The sequence below is a fragment of the Muntiacus reevesi genome, chromosome 5 (genome assembly GCF_963930625.1).
Source record: "Muntiacus reevesi chromosome 5, mMunRee1.1, whole genome shotgun sequence".
Taxonomy (NCBI): domain Eukaryota; kingdom Metazoa; phylum Chordata; class Mammalia; order Artiodactyla; family Cervidae; genus Muntiacus; species Muntiacus reevesi.
In genome coordinates, this window is record NC_089253.1 from 18092623 (window position 1) to 18120195 (window position 27573).

A 27573-nucleotide genomic window follows, 5' to 3' on the forward strand; every position below is an offset into this window, starting at 1 on the left:
ATACAGCAAAGTTGAAAGAATTTTATAGTGAATGCATATATAATCACCATATAGATTCTTATATCATTAATATTTTCATGTTAACTTGCTTTATCACTTCCATTATATATTGACATGTATATTATATCACATCCCTATGGTCAACCATTATGTATCTTATTTTTTAAAAATGCATTTCAAAGTAAATTGCGGGTATTAGCATACTTCCTCTCTTAAGTACGTCATCTGGTATTTTAAAAAGCTCCAAGTGAATTCTTATAGTCTAGAGTCAAAGACTACTATCTGACCCATTTATTCTTTAAGCCCCTCCTCTTTTATTTTTTTGGTTGCACTGCATAGCATGCAAGATCTTAGTTCCCTGACCAGGGTTCTAACCTAGGCTCCCTGCAGTAGAAGCACAGAGTCCTAACCACTGGACCACCAGGGAATTTCTCTAAGCCCCTACTCATTTATTTATCTCTATATCCCTGGTTTCTGGCATAGAACCTTATAAGTAAGTACACATTCAAAATTATTTATTTGAATTGTACTTGAATGAAGGATCCACAGCTGCAGTAAAAGGTGTACATAACTTTCACTTGACTTATTTGAGGAACAAGAAACTATTTTATCTTTTCTGTTGCTTACCTCATGGCAGACGTTTAATAAATATCAATCTCAAGTCCAGCCTAAATGTGTTTATATATTTCTATATTTGCCACTGGCTAGATTTGACTGATCTAAATGTAAATCAGAAGTGGCATAATTCAGGTCAGTGAAGGTACAGAGGGGCTAGAATTACCTCAAGTATAGTTGGAAAAGTCTTTGGCAACGTATCTGAAGACTTGGGTTCCAGTCCTCACCTTTAAATTTCTGTGTAGTCTTAGGCAGTTTCTCTGTGTTTTTTGGGCCTCTGTTTTCTTACCTGTTATGTAAGGGGATCAATTAGATGACCTTTAAGATTTTTTTCTGGCTTTGATGTTATGGGTATCTTAAAATCTTTGATTATCTTGACTGTGTATTATACTAGTGGCTGTGGAATCCAGATGTAATAAAGTAGAAAGAAGTGGTTTTTGGTGAGCACATTCCTCTGAATCCCTGTCTGGTTTTATTTAGTATGTAAAGTATACTTGCACATAGTGGCTACTTGAAAAGTGTTTTCTTTTCCTTTTTTCTACTTCAGCACTCTATCTTCATGCTTTTTATAGCATGCTTGATTGATGTTCCCAGATGGTGCAGTGGTAGAGAATCTGCCTGCCAGTGTAGGAGATGCAGGAGATGCAGGTTCGATCCCTGGGATGGGAAGATCCCCTGGAGTAGGAGATGACAACCCACTTCAGTATTCTTGCCTGAGAATTCCATGGACAGCAGAACCAGGCGGACTACAGTTCCTGGGGTCATAAAGTCAGACACAGCTGAGCATGCATGTTTTTATATGCTTTTTACAGAAAAAACAGACATAAATACTTCCCCTCCCTGGTTGCCTCTTGACCCATATCTGTTGTGAGAATGCTCATGGGAAACAAAAATTTGCAGCTCATAGGTATAGAGGCTTCTATTAGAACTATAGCTAGTGAAAAGCAGAGCAGGACTTAAATTTCATCTGATTTTCTTTTTTTAATTTTTTAAAAATTTCATCTGATTTTAACTCCAGTCATATTTTTACTCTTATCACCCTGCCAGTGGCCCTTTTGAAACCTCACAGTGATCCTGCATTTATTATAGAGTCATTCAGTTGATTAACAATTTATACTTCATTATAATTAGTTGCTTATAAATTATTAGGCTCCCTGAGGCTCTGGAGCATTGGTAAACATGGTTGTTCTGTCTTTCTCTCTGTCTGTTTGTCTTCTATCTGACTCTTTGTGACCCCATGGACTGTAGCCTACCAGGCTTCTCCATCCATAGGATTTTCCAGGCAAGGTTGCTGGGTTGCTGAGTGGGTTGCTATTTCCTTCTCTAGGGGATCTTCCTGACCCGGGAATTGAACCCAGGTTTCCTGCATTGCAGGCAGGTGCTTTACCCTCTGAGCCACCAGGGAAGCCCTGTCTATATAGATAAGTGATGCTATCTGAACTCTGATTCTTAGTGTTGGCCTTGGGCTTAGCTTTATCTTGCAGCTTGTCAGAAGGCATTGGCTTGTCATCTTCCCAAATCTTTGGCCTGCAGAGATTGCTAGAAGATTTATAATATGTTTGGTCATGATATTCAAGAATCAAGTGTAATTCTTTTTCCTCTCAGGATTGAAATTTTGTACTTGTTTTCCTATAAACAAAGTTTACGATAGCGTAGGTTATGATTACTGTGCCCTTTTCTGATGTTCTGATTATTAAAATGTTCTGATTATTGTGCTAGGTATAGATGAACAAAATGACCTGTGAGTGGATCTATGAAGTGTAAAGAGAGTAAAAACATGTGGAGAAGCCATAGGAAAGGACTGGTTGGAGGGCTTCAGAGAAACTGGAAAGTAGTATAGAAATACTAAGCCCAAGTAAGTTCAAAGGGAAGGTTCAAGAAAGCACAAACTTGTGTTCTGTGAGTATTGTTGAAAGTACTGGCAATGTTTAGCATTGAAAAAATAGATTTTGGGATGATTTCAGGTACCTAAATTTCTATCAGAGTAAGAGGCAGTTGGCCTTTCTGAGTTGCCCTGAGATAGGATTTAGGAGTAATAGGTGCAAGTAGTGTTTATTTGTTCATTTGTTGTTATTTTATTTGGTCACTTGTTTGTTCATTTGTTCACCAAATCTTTACTGATTACCTGTTCTGTACCAGGACTGGTATTGGGGATTGTGAAATGACTGAAGTCTTCTTGAGTTTATAATCTTAAGTCTGCCAGGGCTGAGAATTGTAGGGAGAGGTAAATGTATAAACAGATAATTGCAATTCAGTGTGAGAAGATAAAAACTTAATATAAATGAAAACTTTCCAAATGAGATCACTGAAGATAGAATAGGCTGACTTGTGAGACTGTAGATTTCTTATCATTGGAGGTTTTCAAGTAATGGGCTAGATGACATGGGCTGAAATGCTGTACAAAGGATCCAAAGGTTGTATTCCAACAATAGATTTTAGGATTTAATAATTGAGAATATTTTGGAAAGTGGAGATCTACCACCAGCAATTTTCCAAACACAGACGCTTCACTTCACTTCAGTCACTCAGTCATGTCCAACTCTTTGCGACCCCATGAACATGAACATGAGCATGCTAGGCCTCACTGTCCATCACCAACTTCTGGAGTCCACCCAAACCCATGTCCATTGAGTCGATGATGCCATCCAACCATCTCATCCTCTGTCATCCCCTTCTCCTCCTGCCCTCAATTTTTCCCAGCATCAGGGTCTTTTCAAATGAGTGAGCTCTTCGCATCAGGTGGCCAAAGTTTTGGAGTTTCAGCTTCAGCAAACACAGTGGAAGAACTGAAAAATGAAGAAAAGCATTATCAGAAAGATTTAAGCCTTTCTTGGCATGTTCCTGGGCTGTGATCCTGAAAAGGAGTTATATTCAATGAAGCTTTTGGTTGAAGGACTTAAGAGGCAAAGAAGGGCCTGCTGAGGGTATCAGGTGGCTGCAGGGAGTATAATTTTGGAACTGGCAGTCTGGAGTGGGAAGGTACACTTGAGAACTGAGCTGGTAGAAATTCTCTTTGCGGGAGCTGAGGGACTTGCGTTGGGGTTTGGGAGGGAAAATGAAGGCAGATCTGCAAAACAAAACTGGAAGAAATGGATAAAAAGTGCACCACCCAGAGAGTTGCTCTAGATTAACAAGATTGTCCTTGCTACTTGATTTCTTTTGTTCAAAAAGAGAAGTAAGGAGCAGTTGGTTTGCCAGAGGTAGGTAGGTCAGGATGAATTATATAAATAGCTGAAGTTTGAATTTGGCCTTAAAAGATGAGTAAAGTTTTCATCAGTCAGAAGAGAGAAATCATCGACAAGAAGCATTAGGTGGTGGGAAGTGGGATGGGTGGGCAAGAGGAGGGTAAGAGACTACTTGACAAATTCAAGAGAACAGAGATTTCTGAAGTGTAATTTGACTGTAAGCTGTGTTCAGGTATGGTGGCTTAGTTTGTGAGGCAGTTCATTATCAGACTGTGAAGGACCTTAAAATTTCATCTGTACTGATCTCCTTAAGGCAAGATATGTATCTCTGTCAAAATTTTGATTAATAAAAATATTTATTGAATCCACTGTGAATCACATATTATACTAGACTCTTCTGGATTGCAAAGGTGACAAAATTGTGCCTGACTTTTGGATATCGTTCTGGATCCTGGTGAAGATAATTATAATAGTGAAAATAAATATGATAACCTGGAAAGATACCCATTGCCTTGGGAGTCTGAAGGAGGGGACCTTAACGTCTTGAAGATGAGAACATTTAAAAAGGGCTTCTTAGATGAAATAGCAGTTGAAGGACGGGTGAATTTGAGGATAGGAAAGTTGGCATTCTAAGCACAGGGAACAGCATGTGCAAAGGAATGAAAGTGTGAAAGCAGCAGTATATTTAAAGAAGTTAGAGAAGTTGGGTGTGACTAGAATGTAAGGGGAATTAGAGAGAGTGGTAGGGGTGGGGAATGAAGTTGGTGGGTAGAACTGGTTAACTAATGGAAGGGCCTTCAAAAGCAAGCTAAGGAACTTTAGCTTTTATTTTGGAATGTTACTCAAGTGTTTTGAGTAGAGTGTGAGTGTTTTAAGGTCATTGATGACAGGTGGAGAAAAGTTTGGGGAAAAAATGGATGCGAGGGATCATTTAGCTCTGCATTTATTAGAAAATGTTAAAAAGACTACTGTAGATTTTGTCCATTTGTTGTTGTTGTTCAGTCCCTAAGTTGTGTCTGATCTTTGCGACCCCATGGAGTGCAGCACACCAGGATTCCCTGTCCTTCACTGTCTCCTGAAGTTTGCTCAGGTTCATGTCCATTGAGTCGGTTATCTAACCATTTTGTCCTTTATTGCCCCCTTCTCCTCCTGCCCTCAATCTTTCCCAGCATCAGGGTCTTTTCCAGTGAGTTGGCTCTTCTCATCAGGTGGCCAGAGTATTAGAGATTCAGCTTCTACATCAGTCCTTCTGATAAATATTCAGGGTTGATTTCCTTCAGGATTTACTGGTTTGATCTATTTACAGTCCTAAGGACTCAAGAGTCTTCTCCAGTACTACAATTCATCAATTTTGTCCATAGCATTGAAGTAATTGACTTCTAAAGCAGTGGTATTCAATTCTGGCAGTCACTGGGATCACTTAAGTTTTAAAATTATAAAATTTTGGCCTTAATTATGGCCAGCCATACTAAATCAGAATTTATGGGGGTCAAACAAATACATTTGTATTTCTGAAAAGTTCTTGTTGATTATTATGCTTGTTTTTTTTAAAATAATTAGAAACTGTAGTTTCTAAAGCACTGTTGTATTTGACTCTAAGGAACATATATTCTAAATGGTCATGGTTAAAGATATAATTTCCATTGTAGTATGGAAGAATAATGAAAAACTTTATTAACTCTGGCTATATTTATATCTATTGTCAAACCTACTTATTTAAGGTAATAACATCTATCTTCATTAAAACTATTGATTCCATGTGATGGGGATTTTTCCTGCTTTCTTTTAGATTTTATTCCTTCTATTTCTCAGAAGCATTAGAAATCGCCTGTAAATTCAGTGCTGTATAGGATAAGATGGTTATGCGTTGATCATTGTATATTTAGAACAAGGTCAAATTTTAGTGGAAGGAGATCCTGGAGAGATGATGATAAAGGTCACGGGTCAGCAAACTTTCCCTGTAAAGGACCATATAGCACATATTTTAGATTTGTGAACAACCTAAATATTTTAGGTCTGTTACAGCTACTCAGCTTTGCCATTGGAACATGAAAGAAGTCATAGAAAATAGGTAAATGAATGGATATGACAGTGTTTCAGTAAAACCATTTACAAAGCCAGCAGTATTACTGACCTTTGATATAGTGATACAGTTCCTACCAGAGAAGGAATGATTTTTCTAAGTTAACGAAACTAAGGCTTGGCAGAGAACTCACTATGTGGAATTCTGTTCGTACTTTTATTTAATCTTCATGTGAATGTATAAATGGAAACATCAAGTGATTAAGGAATTTCTCTAAAGCCTGTACGTAGCACATGGATTCATACTCAGTTTAGCTAGGCCAAATTTCTGCCTTTTAAACCACATCATTATGGTTTTTTGTACTTTGGAATGCCTTAGATAGGAGAATGAAGAGAAAAGCAAGAACCTTGTGAATTTTCAGCAGTGCTTAGGACTGAGTAGGTATTCCATCTTTGAGTATAGTGAACTAAATAAAATAGCAGTAGTTATGGAATGCAGTAGAAGGGCTTGAGATAAGTCCTGGAGAAGGGGTTGTAAAATTTGGATTTTTCTAAAATTCCAAAATGTATTTCCTTTTGCTCAAAAATAAGACGTTTGTTTTTCTTTCTGATTCCAGTAGCTGCTGCTGGTGGTGACGATGTCAAATAACGGCCTAGACATTCAAGACAAACCACCAGCCCCTCCGATGAGAAACACCAGCACTATGATTGGAGCTGGCAGCAAAGACTCTGGAACCCTAAACCACGGTTCCAAACCTCTGCCACCAAACCCAGAGGAAAAGAAAAAAAAGGACCGATTTTACCGAGCCATCTTACCTGGAGATAAAAGTACAGTATTTCATTTCATTCTCATCATTTGTATACTTACTTTTTTTATTTTTTGTAACCTGAATAAAATATTTGTTGCTTCTTTCACCTAATTTTCTTTTAATCCCCCTTTTTCTCATTAAATAGTTTCTTTGTCTTTTTTCCTGAAATGACTGAAGTAAAATAGAAAATAGACCCATTTTTATACTCTATTAATTATATCTGAGCAAAATATGAGGGAAATAATTAATGCTGTTGCTAGATCTCAGTCAATCTGAATTTACTTACTTCTTAAGTTCATAACTGTCTATGACCTCACAAAATATGAGGAATATTGAAATGTCTTCATTTGGAAATTTTTTCTCCCCAAACTAGTTTCATTTGGAAGGTCTTCTTTCCAGATTTTTTGATTGCCTCTTCTTTAATCATATGTCCTAGACTTCAACCCAGATTTAGGGATTAAATATCAGTTAGAAAGACAAGTAATAGCTGAGGTAAAAAAAAAAAAGTAGGCCTCAGCATAACTTCACTAGGAAGAAGTAATGCTAGGGAATTCCCTGATTCCCTGCAGTCCAGTGGTTAAGGCTTGACACTTTCAGTTAAGGCTTGATACTTTCACTGGAGGCCTGGGTTCAATTCCAGGTAGGGGAACTAAGTTCCCACAAACCATGTAGTCCAGCCAGGGCTCATTTCCTCTTTATGAACAAAGCTTTTAGAATAATCAGGACTTTAACAGTGTATCTAATGAAGTCACTGATATCCTATGATTAAGATAGTGAAATAGAGGGTTAGTTTGTCTACAAGACTAAATGACTTTGGTTTGACCACCCAAATATGTAAGTGGCTGTTGAAATGAAGTAAAGTTCTCAGCCATGTTTGTAGGGCTTGTTTCTTATGCCACAAGAAACAAGGGCTTGTTTCTTATGCTTGTTTCTTATGGCATGCTGAAAAAATTGCCCTTTTGTCTACAAATAGTCATCATGAGCTTCTCACTTAGGTAGCCCTGGTTCAAATCGTGGATTCATCACTTAATAGCTCTCTAACCTTAAGTATGTCAGTTAACTCCTTTGACTTTTAGTTTCCTGTGTCTAGGAAAGGTTGGGATTTAAAATTTTTGTGCTTCACTAAGAAAGTAAAAAGATAACCCACAGAGTTGGAGAAAAAATTCCCAAATCATATATCTGATAAGGAACTTATAAAAAATACATAAAGAGTTACCCGTATGACCTAGAAATGAAAAATTATGTCAACACAAAAACTTGTACATGGATACTTGTAGCAGCATTATTAATAATAGCCAAAAAGCAGGGGCAGCTCAAATATTCATTGAGGATGAATGGGTATATAAAATATTATATATCTATACAAAGAAATAATATGTGGTAACAAAGAAATGAAGCCCTGATCCATACTACAGGGTGGGTGAACCTTGAAAACTGGTGAAAGAAACCAGTCCCAAAGGACCACATATTGTATAATTCTGTTTATATGAATTATTCAGGCAAGCTCATAGATAAAAAGTAAGAGTGTTGCCTAGGGTTGTAGGAGTTGGTGAATGGGATTAGGGAGTGATGGCTAAGAGGCGTGGAGTTTCTTTTTTTACTTTTTATTGGTGTATAGTTGCTTTACAATGTTGTGTTAGTTTCTCTTGTACACAAAGTGAATCAGCTAAAGATACACATATATCCTCTCGTTTTTGGATTTCCTTCCCATATAGGCCACCACAGAGCACTGAGTAGAGTTCTCTGTGCTATACAGTATGTTCTCAGGGGGTTCCTTTTGGGTCATGAGAGTGTTCTAAAATTGATTGTGGGGATGGTTCTCCAGCTCTGTGAACATATTGAGCCATTGAATTTTACACTCGGAGTGAATTTTATAGTATGTGAATTTTATCTCAGTAAAACTCTGTTTTAAAAAAAAAAGCAGTTGATGGAGGCATTTAAACATCATTGGGAACTGAGGAGATGACCTTATGTATTGAATGGGGAGGTAGAGATCTAGATATTGGTATAGTCTTGGTTCTCTCATAAATTGGCTACCTGGTTTGGGTCAGGTATTGGCTGTGAACTTAAGTGCCTTTATCTAAAATGTTACAGCCACACAGATATAGGGACCACATTAGTGATACCAGTGGGGAGAGGGAAGAGGGAAGAGGGTTGTTACGGGATTATATGAAATCATGTGTGTGAAACCTTTGAAAATCATAAAGTGCTATAGAATTTAAAGGATCTTTCATTCAATAAAAAGTAATTAAAAGATAATAAATTGGTCAAACAAGTTGAAATACAGTCTCTTACAGTTTGAAATTCTATGATTATGTAAATGAGATATAAATATGAAGTGGGATCAGGTTGTATATTATGGGAAACAAAATTAGGCCATTGTGAAGTACTTTGATCAGCAATAAAGCTGTAGATGCAGAAGTTCTTCTAGAAATCCTTGTTGAGTAACCCTAGGCCAAATCTGGCCTGAAAATAAAACTCATAGCTCAAGATCAAAGCATAGAAGTTTTCTGTAAGTTCAAAGCATAGAGGTAGAAAGCATGTAGTTATGAGAAGTTCTTGTGAAATGGTCTAGTGGCCTCTTTTTCACTCCCTAGTTTTGGATTTTCTATACGTACCCTAAACACATAGGTTTTACTCTTTTGCTTTAATACTTCGCTGTGCTGTGCTTAGTCACTCAGTCGTGTTCACCTCTTTGTGACCCCAGGGACTGTAGCCTGCCAGGCTCCTCTGTCCATGGGGATTCTGCAGGCCAGAATACTGGAGTGGGTTGCCATGCCCTTCTCCAGGGGATCTTCCCAACCCAGAGATCAAACCCAGGTCCCCTGCATTGCAGGCAGATTCTTTACCGTCTGAGCCACCGGGAAGCCCTATTAGATGGCTGTAATTAATGCATACATCAAAATGAAATAAATGAGTTTTTTTCCCTTTGTTTGGAAATTTTATTCAGCTTGATTTCATTCAACCAATAGGTATTTGTTGACCTGATGCTTTGTGCTTGACTTAGTCCTAGAGGGATGCATAGCAGTGTTGGCAGTCTTTGAAGCAGTATGCCCTTCATAAATTATTTGAGAATTTATACCTGCTACACAGAATAATGAGCTAGAATTGAATTTAGAGAACCTGAATTGAGTCCTACCTCTAACATTGATTAAATCTGTTTTTTTTTTTTTTAAGTCCTTTTACCTGTTTATTTTAATCCATGTATCCTTAACTGTAAGGTGGGAATAATTATAATTTCCAGTCATCCCATATTATGAGTAGGCTATTGTCATTTCATGTAGTGGATATAAAAGCATTTTTTAAACTGTAAAACACTACAGAAATATGAATTTTTTTTAAAGGGAGACCTCATTTCCTGTTTGATATGGTATCTTTAACAATTCATTTTCAGTTGGAGAGGCTAAAGCTTAGAGAAAAGTAAATTTATCAAGGTCTTACAACTGGAAGATGGCAGGAATGAGTGTGAAACTAAATCTTTGTAAAGTATCTACCATGTCACAGAATACTATCTGTTAATTGTTCCCAACCCAGATTACACATCTGACTCTTTCATGGTTCTTTTTTGAAATTGATGCTTGAGTCCTACCCATACTTTTGGAGCCAGAATTTCCATAGAGGAGCCTGGCAGGCTATAGTCCATAGGGTTGCAAAAAGTCAGACACAACTGAAGTGACTGAGCAGGCACACAGTCTTGGGGTCTAAGGGGATTTGAAGAAGAGAAAGAAGAGTTCTCCGTGGGCTGCATTCGTGGTTGAGACTTGAGCTGGCAATGGGTAGAATGTCTGTAGTCATCACCTAATGCTTACCTCCAGCATGGCTTTGTGTGTGCCTGGAGGGATGCATAAATGATTGTGAGAAGCTGTAATTGAGGGCCTGTGATAGGTGGCGCTGAGTTGCAGAATTCCATGTGGGAAAGTCTGGTTCCTGTGGTTAGGATCTGGAGCCTTTGGTTTATTCTAAGAAGTTCTTCAGCATTTAGTTTGGAATTTTTTTCTGGCTGCATTTTCACAACCAAAGTGGAATTCTCCAAGCTTGGGAAGAGTTTAGCTAAGTTAATTTTAAAACTGGACTACATTGGTGTTTATCTCTCCAAGTTTGGAGTGTTTTACTGCCTTGAGCTCAGATTAGCTCAGCTGAACCCATGAGAGGGGCTTCTTAAAAATAAATCTTAAAAAAAAAAAGTCAATGATTTGTGCTGGAACTTGGATAGCTATACTGCAACTTGGAATTTTGCAATGTCAGCCTTATTTCCCATGCTATCAGGAAGTCAAATGGAATTAGCCAAAGATAGGGTTAATATTAATATTAGGATGGATGGGGTTGTAGACTTCTTTTTCTACTTTATTTCTGTAAGTCTGTGATCTCTGGTTTCATGAAATCAGGTGATTCGTTCTTTTTCCTCAGTCACAATTTCTCTGTCTTAATGAGTGGTTGGGTAAATCCTACTGTGACACTTTGCTTTATTAATAGTAATTCATGTTTGTAAAGCTCTTTAGCTTTTATAAAACACATGCATTCTCTTCACCTTAGTTGATCCTTAAAATAATAGTAATAAATGTAGAAATAACAAGTAGTACTAACACAATAGTAATAAGCATAACATTTGTTGTTATTTAGTCGCTTGGTTGTGCCTGACTCTTTGCAACCCCATGGATTACAGCACACTAGGCTCCTCTGTCCTCCACTGTCTGCCAGAGTTTGCTCAGATTCGTGTCCATTGAGTTGGTGATGCTATCTAACATCTCATCCTCTGCTGCCCTCTTCTCCTTTTGCCTTCAATCTTTTCCATCATTGGGGTCTTTTCCAGTGAGTCAGCTCTTTGCATCAGGTGGCCAAAGTATTGGAGCTTCAGCTTCAGTATCAGTCCATTCAGTGACTATTCAGGGTTGATTTCCTTTAGGATTGATTGGTTTGATCTCCTTGCTGTCCAGGGGACTCTCAAGAGTCTTCTCCAGCACTACAGTTTGAGACCATCAGTTCTTTGGCTCACTTATTATATTAGGAGCTTTGATGGTTGTGAAATATACCAGTTTTTCATGGAGATAAATATTTCACTTCGTAGACAGCAAACTGAGGTAACTCAATTTAAATAACTTAACCAAGGTCTAGTTAGGAGTGGTTGATGTGAGATTGTAGCTCTTTTCTGTGATTCCAGGGACCTTTCTACTCTACAACTGTGATACTTTTGTGCTCAGAGAGTTAAGGACTTGCTCGAGGTCATATGACACATAGTTGCATGGTGTTTGGCATTTGAAATATTGTCTTGACTTCTAATTTTTCTAAGTCCTCTGACACCAATGTACTGTTTGAAGGCTCCCATCCTATAGATGTTCAGACTAATGCCTTTGGTAGAACTGATTTGGTTAGTTCTTTTAACTCATTTTAAAACAAATTTGCATTTAATGGCATCCATTCATATTCACTTAGCCTGCAATATAGGGAAGGCACAGTGCATGTAGAAGAAGCTATGTTGGAGTTCAGGCCCTTGAGGTTATTACTATTGACCATCCCTGACTTTGTGACCTTTGGTGAGTTGCTCTACCTATCTTCATCTCAATTATCTAACCTGTGAAAGTGAAATCACTCAGTCGTGTCTGATTCTTTGTGACCGCATGGACTGTAGTCCACCTGGCTCCTCTGTCCGTGGAATTTTCCAGGCAAGAGTGTTGGAGTGGGTTGCCATTTCCTTCTCCAGGGGATCTTCCTGACCCAGGGATCAAACCCGGGTCTCCTGCATTGCAGGTAGGCACTTTACCATCTGAGCCATGTGGGAAATCAACCTGTAGTATGGGTACATAATAATATTTATCTCTTAGAGTTGTTGAGTGGATTATTATTATTTTTAAAATATTTATTTATTTGTCTGTATTGGATCTTAGTTGTGGCTTATAGGATCTAGTTCCCTGACCAGGGAGGGGACCCGGGGCCTCTGCATTGGGAGCACAAAGTCTTAGCCACTGGCCCACCGGGGAAGTCCCTGATTGGGTTATTAAAACTAAAGATGCAAACTGAAGCTTTATTAACAGTTGGTAGTAATTTTGTGGCTATTATTGCTTACTGTCATGGTTTTTTTTTGAAATCTGTGATTAACACCTAAAAGTTGTTTGAGATGTACAAAATAACAACTCTTAATGAGGTTCCTCCAAAAATGAATTGAAGAGTGGTCCTGGGAAAATACCTTTCTCTTCTTGTATGTAGGCTGTATTTTCAGTTGGTTTAGACAGGGCTATTAGAGGGGGCCACATTAAAAAATTTAGTGCACTAGGACTAAGCAGACCCAAGGAAAGGTTTCCTAAGAAGTTCTCAAGAGTTCTCTGTAATGTCAGAAGCAGAACTCTAAACTCTGGACATGGACCTAGCTCTCTGGGACAAGTACTCAATATTTGAAGCTGAGGCCAAAATGATAAGCCTCTTGAAACTGCTTATCTCAAATATTCTTTATATGTTCAAGTGTTAAGTGATTTCATTTCCCAGGGACTCTTTTCTATAGACTATTCATCCTGTGAACCACTCTCTTTGTTTCCATTACCAAGGTTCTTTTTGACATTTTGTGCCTGTGATGGGTATATTATATGGCATATTAATAACATATCATAGAAATAATATATAAAAATATTAGATCTGGAAAACAAAAGATCTAGGTAAAACATAAAAATAATGTAAAAGTGTCCTTCCCTACAATCTTTTAACTGACTAGATCAGGAGAAATTTAGGAACAGAAAGTAATTCTAAAGGCTTGCAACATGTCCAGTGCATTCTAGCTATGAGTAAGACAGATGGACTTAAGTCATAAATGAATGGTTAATTTGGGCCATAGCAAGCCCTTCCCTTTCACAAAGCATCTGCTTCTGGAAGGAAAATTGCCAAGTGTAAAAATAGCTTAAACCCTAGCAGTTGGAATGTAGGCAAATGGTTCTTATTAAGATACTAAGGGAAGAACCTTTGGAATCAGACCTGGGTTCAAATTCATCTCTTATTAGCTGTATAAGCTTGAGCAAATTATTTAACTGCTTTTAAGTTTCCTCATCTGTAAAATGACAGTAATAATAATATATCCCATAGGATTGTGACAATTAAGGAAAATATTCTAGTATCTTATATGTGGTTAGCTCTTATTTAATGTTATTTCTCCTCTTCATAACAGAGGAAGCTTTCTTTTTTTTTTTTTTTCATTTATTTTTATTAGTTGGAGGCTAATTACTTCACAACATTGCAGTGGGTTTTGTCATACATTGACATGAATCAGCCATGGAGTTACATGTATTCCCCATCCCGATCCCCCCTCCCACCTCCCTCTCCACCTGATTCAGAGGAAGTTTTCTTGATGCAGCTTGAAATTGTTTAGAGGGGGTAAAGTAGTAGAAAAGGGCCTTGACTCTAAAGCCACATCTGAAAAAATTTAAATTACTTCCATAACTGTAGACAAGTCCATATTTCAGTTTCATAGTGTCCAAATAAAAATTGATTCTCAGGATTGTGGTGATTATATGAGATGATATATATGAAGTACCTATTAAAACTGTGGGATGCTGTGTCAGGAAGAGATGTAGTTACAGGGCTTTGAGAGTGCTGATCTTTCTGTTTTCATAGACATTTGGAATGTAGGAGCTGAAAGGGCATTTAAGATCATCTAGTTCATTTTCCACATTTTTCAGATGAGAAAGCTGACAACCTGCACTATGTAGTATAGTAGAGGCAAAACTGGCCTGGATTTTTTAGACCTCTTTGTCCTGACCTTCCCTAGCTCCCCCCTCGACCAAAAACTGCCTTTCTTTAGGGTTGTGTTGGGTCTGTTGAAGGCATTAGGACTTCAGAATATCTTTTGGCCAGTGTGTTGAGCTACCACAGAACAGGATTTTAAAACAGGATTGTATACTTCAGGTCAGAGCTGGTAAAAATGAAACATACAGTCCTGCCCTGGAGAGAATTTGCATGTCTTAGGCAGATTCCTTAGATTCCTTGCCAGGTTGAGTTAGGTGTCTGATCATTTGTTCTTTCTTCACTCAGTGTCTGAGCACCTGTTTTATGCCTGGCTTTTGCTGGCTGTTGGGGATTTGTGATAAGTTGGACATGATCCCTGCACTTAGACTGAGTCTGCTTAGGAAAAGAAACTCTGAAAGTAGGCAATAACTGTCATGGATGTGGGAACAGAGGGGCAGGTGAACACCCCCGTGCAGAGATCAGAGAAGACTTCACAGAAGCTTTAAGCTGAGACCTGACAAGGATAAAGGAAAGGGTTTGTGTGGTGGTGTGGCAAGGGAAGGGAAAGGGAAAGACAGGATTTACAGGCAAAGGGAGTAACTAGAGACAAAGTCAAGAGGTGTGGAAGAGCACATTATGTGCTAATGGTGGACCATTACCACTGGTTCAGTGTATTTGGTGTAGACTGTATGAAACCCAAGTACAAGCATGCCTTGGAGATGCTGTGGGGTTAGTTCTGACTACCCCAATAGAGTGAGCATCACAGTAAAAGGAGTCACATGAATTTTCCTGATTTCCAAATGAATATAGAAGTTATGTTTACACTGTACTGTGGTCTATTAAGTGGACATCTATTTTTAAATAAACAGTGTACATACCTTAATTGAAAAGTACTTTAATCACTAAAATATGTTAATCATCATCTGGTAATGCAAGGTTGCCACAAATTATCAATTTGTAAAAAGTACTTAGTTACTGTGAAGTATAGTAACTCCAAGCATAGTAAAACAAGGTTTTCCTGTAGTGGGAGATAAAGTAGAGGATATGTCTGTAGAGCAGAGTTCTCAAAGCCTGAATGAAAATTTTTTCCAACCAAATATTTTATTAAAAACTTTTTTTATTGGGGTTGGTTAACAATGCTGTGTTAGTTTTAGGTATATAGCAAAGTGAATCTGACATACATATACCCACTCTTTTGAATTCTTTTCCTATGTAGGCCATTATTGAGTATTGAGTAGAGTTCCCTGTGCTATACTGTAGGTCCTCATTATCTATTTTATATATAGTAGGAGTGACAGAATACAAAGGCTTTGGGGCTGGGAGGGAGCCTGAAGACCTCAGTCCTGGCCCCAGATCTGCTGCTTACTTGCTCTGTATCTTGGAAAGGCTACTTAACTTCTTGAAATTTCTGGTTTCTTCTGTCAAATGGGCACCAGTATCACTATCCTACTTGTTACACAATTGCATTGAGGCTCCAATGGACTAGGTCTAGCTAATACCAAGATCTGAAATTCTTTTTAGTTGGGCGAGCATTGTATTAGTTTGCTAGAGCTGCTGCAACAAATTACCCCAAACAAGGAGCTTAAACAAGAAACTTATTGTTTCAGTTTGGAGGCTGGAAGTCCAAGATGAAGGTGTTTGTAGGGTTGGTTCCTTCTGAGAGCTGCAAGGAAAAATTTGTTGGGCTTGAAGAATCACTGCTCTGACCTCTGCATTTATCTCCTGGTGCATTTGTCTCCAAATATCTCCTATTTATAAGGACGTTGACAGGATTAGGGACTGAACCTACTCCAGTATGACCTAATCATATTTTAAATAATTAGATCTGCAATGGCTCTGTTTCCAAATAAGATCATTTACTTGAGTCTTCTCATTTTGCAGATGGGGAAACCAGGGTTCAGAAAAAGGAGGTTAGTTGCCCTGAATCAACAAACTCATTAGTGGTAAAACCAGGACATTCTGATAAATGTTCTTTCTGCTCCTGCCTTACTTTAGTTCAATGAAAAATTAAACCTTTAATCATGAATTGAGCATCTACTTCAATCTAGGTCTGGTTTTGGGCTCTGTAAATACACAGGTGAATTTGTATCATAGACCTTGTCCTTTAAAAGAGCTTAGAGCTCAACAAAAGAGCTGAATAAATAAAGATGTAGTAATATCCTTGCTTTTATCTCCTTTTTCTTGTTTCTCTTGCAGCAAATAAAAAGAAGGAGAAGGAACGTCCAGAGATTTCTCTTCCTTCAGATTTTGAGCACACGATTCATGTTGGTTTTGATGCTGTCACAGGCGAGTTTACAGTAAGTTTTGGGTCACAGAAAGACGTTTGGTCTTTCAGAGTTCTGGCTATGCACTGTTAGATTTAATCTTTTCCAGACTTCTGATGCCTGAGACCCTTATTACTATCGTCTCAGGTTCTTGAGAGGGACTGTTTCTGCACTTCCAGAATTGTACCAGAGAAGCCTTTGAATCTCCATTCCTTAAATAGACCTCGGTTAAGTGGCCTTTTGGCAGGGACTCTGTGGTAGGCATTGATGATCCAGAGACAAATCAGACAAGGTTCATGCTTTAAAGGAGGAATAGCCTGGTGAGGAGCAAACATCTCAAGAAGTTAACTGATACAGTAAGATGTATTGTAAGAGAGGCCTGTGAGAAGCTCTGAAGGCAGAGAAAGGAATGACTAAACTCATCTTTAGGTGCTATCAGTTATCAAAATTAGTTCTTTTAAAAAAATTTTAAAAAAGATTGTTTTTATTTTATATTGGAGTATTGCTCCTTGGAAGAAAAGCTGTGACAAACCTAGATAGCTTATTAAAAAGCAGAGACATTACTTTGCCAACAAAGGTCTGTGTAGTCACAGCTATGCTTTTTCCAGTAGTCATGTATAGATGTGAGAGTTGGACCATAAAGAAGGCTGAACACCGAAGAATTGATGCTCTTGAATTGTGGTGTCGGAGAAGATTCTTGAGAGTCCCTTGGACTGCAGGGAGATCAAACCAGGCAATCCTAAAGGAAATCAATCCTGAATATTCATTGGAAGGACTGATGCTGAAGCTCCAGTACTTTGGCCACCTGATGCGAAGGGCTGACTCATTAGAAAAGACTCTGATGCTGGGAAAGATTGAAGGTAGGGGGAGAAGGGGATGACAGAGGACGAGATGGTTGGATGGCATCACCGACTGGATGGACATGAGTTTGAGCAAGCTCTGGGAATTGATGATGGACAGGGAAGCCTGGTGTGATACAGTCCATGGGGTTGTCAAGAGTCAAACATGACTGAGTGACTGAACTGACTGATAGCCAGTTAACAATGTTGTGAATTTCTGGTGGACAGCAGGGGTACTCAGTTATACGTATACATGTATCCATTCTCCCCCAAACTCCTTTTCCATCCAGACTGCCATGTAACATTGAGCAGACCTCCCTGTGCTATACAGTAGGACCTTGTTGGTTATCTGTTTTCTTTTTTTTTTCTTTTTTTTTTTTCGGTTATCTGTTTTAAATACAGCAGTGTGTAGGTGGTGATCCCAAACTCCCTAACTGTCCCTCCCTCCATCCTTTCCCTCCATAACCATAAGTTTGTTCTCTGTCTGTGGGTCTGTTTCTGTTTTGTAAGCAAGCTTAGTTGTGTTATTTCTTTTCAGGTTCTGCATGTAAGGGGTATCATATGATATTTCTCTGTCTGAGTTACTTCACTAGGTATAACAATCTGTAGGTCCATCCATGTTGTTGCAAATGACATCATTTCATTCTTTCTTATGGCCGAGTAGTATTCCATTGTCTGTCTATACCACATTTTCTTTGTCTATTCCTCTGTCAGACGTTTAGGTTGCTTCTGTTGGCTATTTCTTGGCTATTGTAAACAGTGCTGCAATGAACATTGGAATACATGTATCCTTTCAGATCATGTTTTTCTTTGGCTATATGCCCAGGAGTGGGGTTGAAGGGTCATATGGTAGCTCTATTTTTAGTTTTTTAAACTAAACCTCCATACTGTTCTCCATAGTGGCTGTACCAATTTACATTCTCACCAACAGTGTAGGAAGGTTCTCTTATCTCTACACCATCTCCAGCATTTATTGTTTGGGGATTTTTTGATGATGGACATTCTGACTGGTGTGAGGTAATAGTCATTGTGGTTTTGATTTGCATTTCTCTAATAATTAGTGGTGCTGAATTTCCACTACTATTGCATTACTATTGATTTCCCCTTTTACAGTTGTTAGAATTTGCCTTATATATTGAGGTGCTCCTATGTTGGGTGCATATACGTTTGCAGTTTTTATATCTTCTTGGATTGATCCTTGATCATTATGTAGTGCCCTTCTTTGTCTCTTATAACAGTCTTTGTTTTACAGTCTGTTCTGTCTGGTATGAGTATTGCTACTCCAGTTTTCTTTTTATTTTGATTTCCATGGAATACCATCTTCCAACCCCTCACTTTCAGTCTGTATGTATCCCGAGTTCTAAAGTGAGTCTTTTGTAGACAGCATATATATGAGTCTTGTTTCTGTATCCACCCAGCCGGTCTTTGTGTCTTGGTTGGCACATATAATCTATTTGCATTTAGGGTAATTATCAATATGTATATTCCTATTGCCATTTTGTTAATTGTTCTGAGTTTGTTTTCACAGGTCTTTATTCTTCCCTTTCTCCTTTGTTCTCTTGCGGTTTGATTACCATCTTTAGTGTTGTGTTTGGGTTGCTCTTTCTTTTGCTTATGTGTATTTATAGAACCTATCTGCAATGCAGGAGACCCTGGTTCAAGCCCTGGGTCAGGAAGATCCCCTGGAGAAGGAAATGGCAATCCACTCCAGTATTCTTGCTTGGAGAATCCCATGGAGAGAGGAGCCTGCCAGGTTACAGTTCTTGGCATTGCAAAGAGTCAGATATGACTGAGTGACTAACACACAATGTAGTTTTTGGGTTTGCTGCACCCATGAGGTTTTGATATAACAATACGTAATATTTTTTTCTTTTTTAAAGTTGCTGGTCTCTTTCCCACCCAGAGTTCCTTTAGCATTTGTTGCAAAGCGGGTCTGCTGGTGCTAAATTCTCTTACTTTTTGCTTGTCTTTAAATCTTTTGATTTCCATGTCAAATGTAAATGAGAGCCTCACTGGGTATAGTATTCTTGATTTTGCTCTGGTGGGCAGGGACTTTAATCTACTTGTCTGCTGATGGGTGTGACTGTGTTCCCTCCCTGTTAGTTGTTTGGCCTGAGGTGACCCAACCCTGGAGCCTAAAGGCTCTATGATAGGGCTGTGGCAGCCTCCAGGAGGGCTCCTGCCAATGGGTAGTACTGCTGTCAGCGCCCTTGTCACTGGTGAGCTGCAGCCGCCGCTTGCCTCTTCAGGGGACTCTCCAGCACTAGCAGATAGGTTTGGTTCATTCTCCTGTGGGGTCTCTGCTCCTTCCCCCTGAGTCCTGTTGGGCTGAACGTTTTGTATGTGCTCTCCAAAACTGGAGTGTGTTTCCCCTAGTTCTGTGGAAGCTGTGTAATCAAATCTCACTGGCCTTCAAAGTTAGATTCTCTGGGGATTCCTAGTGCCATTGCCAGACTCCTAGTCTGGGAAGCCTGACATAGGACTCAGAACCTTCACAACAGTGGCAGAACTTTTCTGTGGTATAATTGTTCTCCAGTTTGTGGGTCTCCCACCTGGCGGATATTGGATTTCATTTTACAGTGATTGTGCCTGTCCTACGGTCTCATTGGGGCTACACCTTTGTCTTTGGATTTTTTTTTTTTTTTGGTGGGTTCCAGCAAACTAGCTAACTGCTCAGCAGTTAGTTGTGAGTTTTGAAGGAGGAGGTGAGCACATGTCCTTCTGCTTCCCCATCTTGAACCAATCTTCTACTCCACAGTGAGTTCTGAATTTGCTTCAGGGTCCCTGTGACTGTGCCTTGCTGACAGCCTTGCATATCTCTGTTACAGGGAATGCCGGAGCAATGGGCCCGCTTGCTTCAGACATCAAATATCACCAAGTCGGAGCAGAAGAAAAACCCTCAGGCTGTTCTGGACGTGTTGGAATTTTATAACTCAAAGAAGACCTCCAACAGCCAGAAGTACATGAGCTTCACAGGTATGGAGATTGTGTCCAGGACAGTCTAGTGGAAAAAAAATGTTTTCATATTGGATGTCCATTGATGTGAAGGAAGAACATTATGGGAAGAGTAGAGATGGGACTTTCACTAAGATGGAATTTTGGAAATTTGAGTGCTACGATGTTGAGTTTTTGCATCAAACTTGAGTCTTTACTCTAAAACTGCATGTTTCTAAAAAATACTGTGATATTATGTTTAAAAACATAGACTTTGTGTTAGAAAATCTGGGTTCTGGTACTGACTAGGTTTTAGTAATTACTTCATTTCTTTGAGCTTCAAAATGGGGATGTTATTTCCTATCTCAAGAGGTTGTAATGAGAATAAATGAGCTCATTGATGTGAAAATTCTTTGTAGGTTATAAAATAGCACCATGGAAATGTAGCCATTGTTGTCATCATTGTTTTCAATATCAATAAGTTATGTGATAACACATTTTAAGTAGGCAAGCCCAATTTCTTCCTCAAGGAACTAATTTTTATCAGTCAAATGAAAAAAGGCCAATAATAATGAATGTTCTTTAGATGTATTCTTTGTCTCTGTATAAAGGGCTGTGTTTTTCAGAATGTTTTTCATACCAGAATTGGGATTAGAGTCCAGGTCTCCTAATTCCTGGACTAGGAATTACCACTTGCTTCTAATAACTCTTACTTGGAATACCTCCTTCCATGGCAGAGAGAGTTTTCTTTTCTTAAGCAAGTCCTAAGAAGGCCTACATTTCTGGAAACTAGCCTTTTATATAGCATCTTAGAAGTTTAGGGCAAGTAGTATCTTTAGTATATACCACTTCCAGTCTCCTCTTGTTTTGCAAACATTAGAGCCCCAATTGCCTTTCTACTGTGGCTAAATTAGTGGTCTCTTAACCACTGTTCTTAACTGAGCTCAGTGCTTAATGCTGGTGTTACTGTTGTCTCTCTTAAAGGTCAGGGTTTTTGGGGAAAGTGAGAAGCAGGTTGATCTAACTGGTTTTGAAGGATGCTTTTCCCAGCAAGTATCTGGCTTATAGCAAAGGGCACAGATGGTGAGGATGACAGACTGCAGCTTTGCTCATTCTGCATAGTGGTGCCCAGCAGAGCATTGTACATGTCCTTAGCATATTCCCTTCCTGATAGCTGTCCCCGCTGGGTCTGTCTCACTTCTTCCATTGAGGGAGTGTTATTCCAAGGCAGTATGGGTGTGAGAGATCATGGGTAGGAAAGTTTTCTAGATTAGGGTTTGTTTCAAGAGTTTGTCATGGAGATGTCAGATTAGGAGCTGGTTTTGAAAGCTTCAGTAGCAGAGTCTTTGAAATAATCTCTTTTTATGTGTGTGTGTGTAGATATGTACAAATACTGTTTATGTTTATGGAAGCAGCTCTGTGGGTTTCTGTATGTGTGGAATATAAAAAGTCCACTTTAAGTATATATGAGTTAATATGGGTATATGATATACACATTCAGGTAATTGTGTGTATGTTCCTGCATGTGTGCATAAATGAATAACATTGAAGGATTTTTTGTATTCTGTAAGTTGAAGACCAAAGCAGCTCCAGGCAAAACTGTATATTTGTCATAGTTATTTTTTTATTGAAGTATGATTGATTTACAGTGTTGTTAGTTACTGCTATATAGCAAAGTGATTCAGTTATATATTCACTCTATTTTAAAATATTCTTTTCCAGTATGGTTTATCATACGATAATTTTTCCTTTTTTAAAAACATTATTTATTAAAAACTTAAATTGGAGGATAATTGCTTTGCAGTTTATCATAGGATATTGAATATAGTTCTCTGTATTATACGGTAGATCTCATTTTTTATGGCACAGTTATTTTAAATGTCCTATCTCTCCTTTTCTTATTTCCTTTCTTCTCATACTATTGTCATATTAATTATGACAACACTACTTCAGTTTGTATATGCTTGTCCGTAAATTATCTCATTTGATTCTCATGATGACATTGAGAGAACGGCAGTACAGGTACTGTTACCCACATTTTGCATATACAGAGAAATTATTTAGGCTCAGGGGAAGTAAGTGATTTATTCATAGAGCCTTAACATATCAATTGAGTGATACACCAGTGATGTGTGTTTTCAACTTGGGTCTTTAAATCCTAAAACCAAAGCACAATTTTTCATGCCAATTTTTTGTTGTTTCCTGTTTTTTTAGCACTTTATTTTCTGTACCAACTAATAGGTAATGTGATAAGCAAAATTTAGACTAGATTGACAACCTCAATCTGGTTTTAGAAAAGGCAGAGGAACCAGAGATCAAATTGCCAACATCCGCTGGATCATTGAAAAAGCAAGAGAGTCCCAGAAAAACATCTATTTCTGCTTTATTGACTATGCCAAAGCCTTTGACTGTGTGGATCACAATAAACTGTGAAAATTCTGAAAGAGATGGGAATACCAGACCAACTGACCTGCCTCTTGAAAAACCTATATGCAGGTTAAGAAGCAACAGTTAGAACCGGACATTGACCAACAGACTGGTTCCAAATAGGAAAAGGAGTACGTCAAGGCTGTATATTTTTACCGTGCTTAATTAACTTATATGCAGAGTACACCAAGAGAAATGCTGGGCTGGATGAAGCACAAGCTGGAATCAAGATTGCTGGGAGAAATATCAATAACCTCAGGTATGCAGATGACACTACCCTTATGGCAGAAAGTGAAGACAAACTAAAGAGCCTCTTGATGAAAGTGAAAGAGGAGAGTGAAACAGTTGGCTTAAAGCTCAACATTCAGAAAACAAAGATCATGGCATCCAATCTCATCAATCACGGCAAATAGATGGAGAAACAGTAGGAACAGTGGCAGACTTCTATTCATTTTTTGGCTCCAAAATCACTGCAGATGGTGACTTCAGCCATGAAATTAAAAGACGCTTACTCATTGGAAGAAAAGTTATGAGCAACCTAGACAGCATATTAAAAAGCAGAGACATTACATTGCCAACAAAGGTCTGTCTAGTTAAGGCTATCGTTTTTTCAGTAGTCATATATGGAAGTGAGAGTTGGACTATAAAGAAAGCTGAGCACTGAAGAATTGATGCTTTTGAACTGTGGTGTTGGAGAAGACTCTTGAGAGTCCCTCTGACTGGAAGGGGATCCAACCAGTCCATCCTAAAGGAAATCAGTCCTGAATATTCATTGGAAGGACTGATGTTGAAGCTGAAACTCCAATACTTTGGCCACCTGAAGTGAAGAACTGACTCATTTGAAAAGACCCTGATGCTGGGAAAGATTGAAGGTGGGAGGAGAAGGGGGTGACAGAGGATGAGATGATTGGATGGCATTACCAACTTGATGGACATGTGTTTGAGTAAACTCCGGGAGTTGGTGATGGACAGGGAGGCCTGGCGTACTGCAGTCCATGGGGTTGCAAAGAGTTGGACACGACTGAGCGACTGAACTGAACTGAACTGACAACCTCATGTTCTGGGTTTTAGCCCTCTTTGTCATGGATTTGTGGCATTTGATTTATGTAATCTTAAACCAGTTTCTTTTCCTCTGAATCTTAGTTTATTTATTTGTAAAATGAAGGATTGGAAGTGCTTTCTGCTGTGTTACTCTGTGCTATGAAATTTAATTTTTATATATAGAAATTGTACATCTCATTTAGAAGGTGCAAACTTACTCTTCTTTTATACGATTGAGATATGTTTATTACCAGAATACCCAGTCCTCAAAAACACTAGTAGGATGGAAGCTTGGAGGTGGTTCAGTGAAGGCATAGTATTCTGCTTGGTATGGAATATGCTTTTGGACAAGAAAAACAAGTGAATTATGTTTAAGCTATATCCTGATTTGATTTCTCTGGGGTACAGCTTGCCATTCAGGGCTGGCTTTAAGAACATGTTATCACAGTTTGTGGGTTCATAATTTGTTATAGGATCACAGGAGCTATACCTGACACTTTCATGTATGTGAGATCTTGGACATTATCTGGGCTTGTTTCTTGGTGAGGTAGATGTAGGATTTGATATAATATTTCTTCTCCTTAATTCCATTGGTGGTGAACTGATGAAATTGATTTCTTCTAGGACTTCTAGGAATTAAAGAATAAATCCAAATGTAATACTTGGTGTTTAAACTTATTCTCTTGCTAGATCTCTATTGGGTCTGTGTTTCATACTTTATCAAGTTTAAGATATCATTGATTATAAGATGCATTGTTATTTTACATATGTGAAGAAAAAAGAAGCTGCCAATTAAATTAAATCATGAAATACCTTTGACTGTAGGACACATCTTTGTTTCAGAAATGTTAATGTGAAAAAATATATATCTCAGAATTAATAAAATTTGGTGATATTGAGAGAGTTTAGATCTAGTGTCAGAAATGAGACCATACCTTTAATTATACTTGACATGACTGTATTGTGCTAAGATGCTTAGTCATGTCCAACTCTTTACGACCCCATGGACTGTAGCCCATCTGGATCCTCTATCTATGGAGATTCTCCAGGTGAGAATTTTGGAGTGGGTAGCCTATCTCTTCTCCAGGGATCAAACCAGGGTCTCCTGCATTGGAGACAGATTCTTTACCAGCTGAACTACCCAGGAAGCTCTTTTCCTAAGGCTTAGTTTTTCTCTACTTGTGGAGAATAGACATGGGTATAGAAGGATCCTTTCTAAAAGCTGAAGCTGCATGCTGATCATGATTTGTTATAGACATCTCAGGGTGATACCAGTTATGAACTCTTTCCTTTTCCCTTAGAATGGAGGAAATTTCCTTAATCACTGAGGCTTGATAATGTGGATATAGTTCTAGCATAGTATTTAGAATTAAACCAGGATTCAAATCTTGACTCCTAATAACCTGTGTGTTTAATTTGTAGACAAATCACTTCACTGAATGTCAGTTTCCAAATTTATAAAAATAGACATAATAATAGTACCCAGCTGTAGCAAGGATTAGAGGTGGTAATGTGTATAAAGTATTTAGCATGGTATTGGGACTGTAGTATTAGTAACACTGTTATTCTAAGCTTGGCAAGTATTTTACTGAATAGGCTTCCTAAGTCTCAAGAAAGAATTCTCTGTAATTGTTTACTGCTTAAATCACTTGTCTTTTTTCTTTTGCAGATAAATCAGCTGAGGATTATAATTCTTCTAACACTTTGGTAAGCCTTTATTTCCTCTATTCTGATATGGGCAAGCATGATTTTTAGGGATCAGGTCAGTGAGGTAGATGCAGAGTCTGGGCTGGTGGGCACTCATCTTGGTCACTCTCCCACCCTGGGCCTCAGAGTAAAGGAGTTGAACTTAATAAGCAGTAGATATCCCTTCCAGCTTTAATTTATTAATGCTCTAGAAATCCTAACCCTGGAACCAGAAGTACTGGCTACTAGACTCAGTTTTCAGTTTTAGCTTTGAGTCTTAGGAAAGCCAATTTGCCTTTCTGAGCTTCAGTGTTTTCCTCAGTAGAATGAGGACTATACACATTGCCTTACCTGGAGATGTCCTCAAATAGCTGCATTTAAAAGAGAATTCCTTTTTTTGGGTTAATTGGGTTTACAAAACCAGGATTAGGATTAATTGTTGAAGGGAGCAGATTCTATTAATTTAAGGTCATTCATTCAGTCCTCTGAAGTTGTAGTGAATGTCCTATCACTTGAAGGAATGTATGGAAGTCATTGTTGACCTCATGGGTCCCTCTGACCTTCACAACTTACCAATTCCTTTTTCTAAAGCAGATGATGAGATGAGGTGTTGACGTATTTGAAAGGGCCTTATAATGAGTAAACTGTGGCTTATTATACTAGATTACTGCTGTTGTTTTTATCTAGTGCTGTCTCTTGTGCAAAGTTGGTTATTTTATGTTGATTAACTAAACATTTGCAAAGCCGCTCTTCTATGCCAGGTCCTCTGTGGAGAAATGACAGTGTAGGGATGAATCAGACATGATCAAACTCCTGATCTCCCAGCCTTGTGAGTGTCATGAAGGCACCAACAGTTATAGTACAGGATGCTAAAACTGCATGAGGCCCGGAACTGTGTCTCACCTGTCAGTTGCAGGTTCCATGGCATGTGGCACATAATGATATAATACTGAATAAAATTATACTATGGCACGTACTGAATAAAAGATTGGATATTTAAGGAAAGCTTCCTGATAGTGAAGTCTGAACTGAATGCATTAGTAATCTTGGGGAAGAATAATAAAGAGACAAGTGTATTCCAGGCAGAGGATAAATAACATGTGCTAAGGCAAGGAGGTTCGTGACGTTTGCTTGCAGAGAGAACTGCGAGTGGTTTGTTATGATTGGAATGTGAAGTGTAGGCAGGTCAGATCATGTAGGAATTTTAACTTTTAAAGGTAATAACAAGCTATTGAAGGATCTTAAGTGGAGGAGTCATACATAATACTGAGTCACAATCCAAAAGTCATGCTTCCAGCATTGGAGACTCATTTATTCTGAGTCGTGTATACTGTAGTCAGTGATTTAAAAAAAAAAGGTTCACATGTCCATTGCCAGTAGCATCCTGGGTCCTTTCATATTCATGATCTCTTTTAATCTTCACAGGAGTTTAATGAGACAGGTTATTATCCTTGTATAACAGATGATAAAACTGAAATTGAGAAGGATTATTGGCAATAGGTAACTGATTCTCAGTTCATTTGCTTTCCACTGATTCATTTTTTCATCAAATGGAAGAGATATAGTTAAAAGGTGGTGAAGAACTTGCTGATGTTAAGGTCCTTGGAAATTTCTCCCCATTATTGAGTTGTAAATTGTTGAAGAAGGGATGTTAATGAAAGCTGAACTGTACTTTGTGGCTCAAATGTCTTTATGCTTTTAAAGGAGTGGTAGCAGATATTATTTATTGAGTAGCTAAGATGTGCCAGACACTGTGTTATTAACTTATATGGTGGTGGTTTTGTCGCTAAGTCGTGTACAACTCTCATGACCCCATGGACTGTAGCCTGCCAGGCTCCTCTTTCCATGGGATTCTTCAGGCAAGAACACTGGAGTGGGTTGCCATTTCCTTCTCCAGGGGATCTTCCCAACCCAGGAATCAAACCAGGGTCTCCTGCATCGCAGGCAAATTCTTTATCAACTAGGCTATGAAGGAAGCCCAGTAACTTATGTATGTTAACATAATTAGTCCTCACAAATTAACCTTTTGAAGAAATTATCATCCCCA

At 38.5% G+C, this 27573-nt stretch overlaps 1 protein-coding gene and 1 non-coding gene across 7 annotated transcripts in view; one reads left to right on the top strand and one right to left on the bottom strand.

Moving 5' to 3' along the window:
* Positions 1-27573, top strand: part of PAK1 (p21 (RAC1) activated kinase 1) — a 162170-nt gene that overhangs the window by 75744 nt on the left and 58853 nt on the right. For 4 of the 6 annotated variants that reach the window (XM_065937214.1, XM_065937213.1, XM_065937218.1 and 1 more), the window contains 4 exons: positions 6440-6650; positions 16532-16632; positions 20267-20414; positions 25510-25547. In XM_065937214.1, the coding sequence (XP_065793286.1) occupies positions 6461-6650; positions 16532-16632; positions 20267-20414; positions 25510-25547 (477 nt within the window). In that variant the 5' untranslated portion in view covers positions 6440-6460. The remainder of the gene's footprint in view (positions 1-6439; positions 6651-16531; positions 16633-20266; positions 20415-25509; positions 25548-27573) is intronic. The other 2 variants (XM_065937216.1, XM_065937215.1) reach the window with 1 other exon arrangement.
* On the bottom strand, positions 355-427 carry TRNAR-UCU (transfer RNA arginine (anticodon UCU)). The gene has a single exon. It is a non-coding gene; the product is annotated as a tRNA-Arg (tRNA).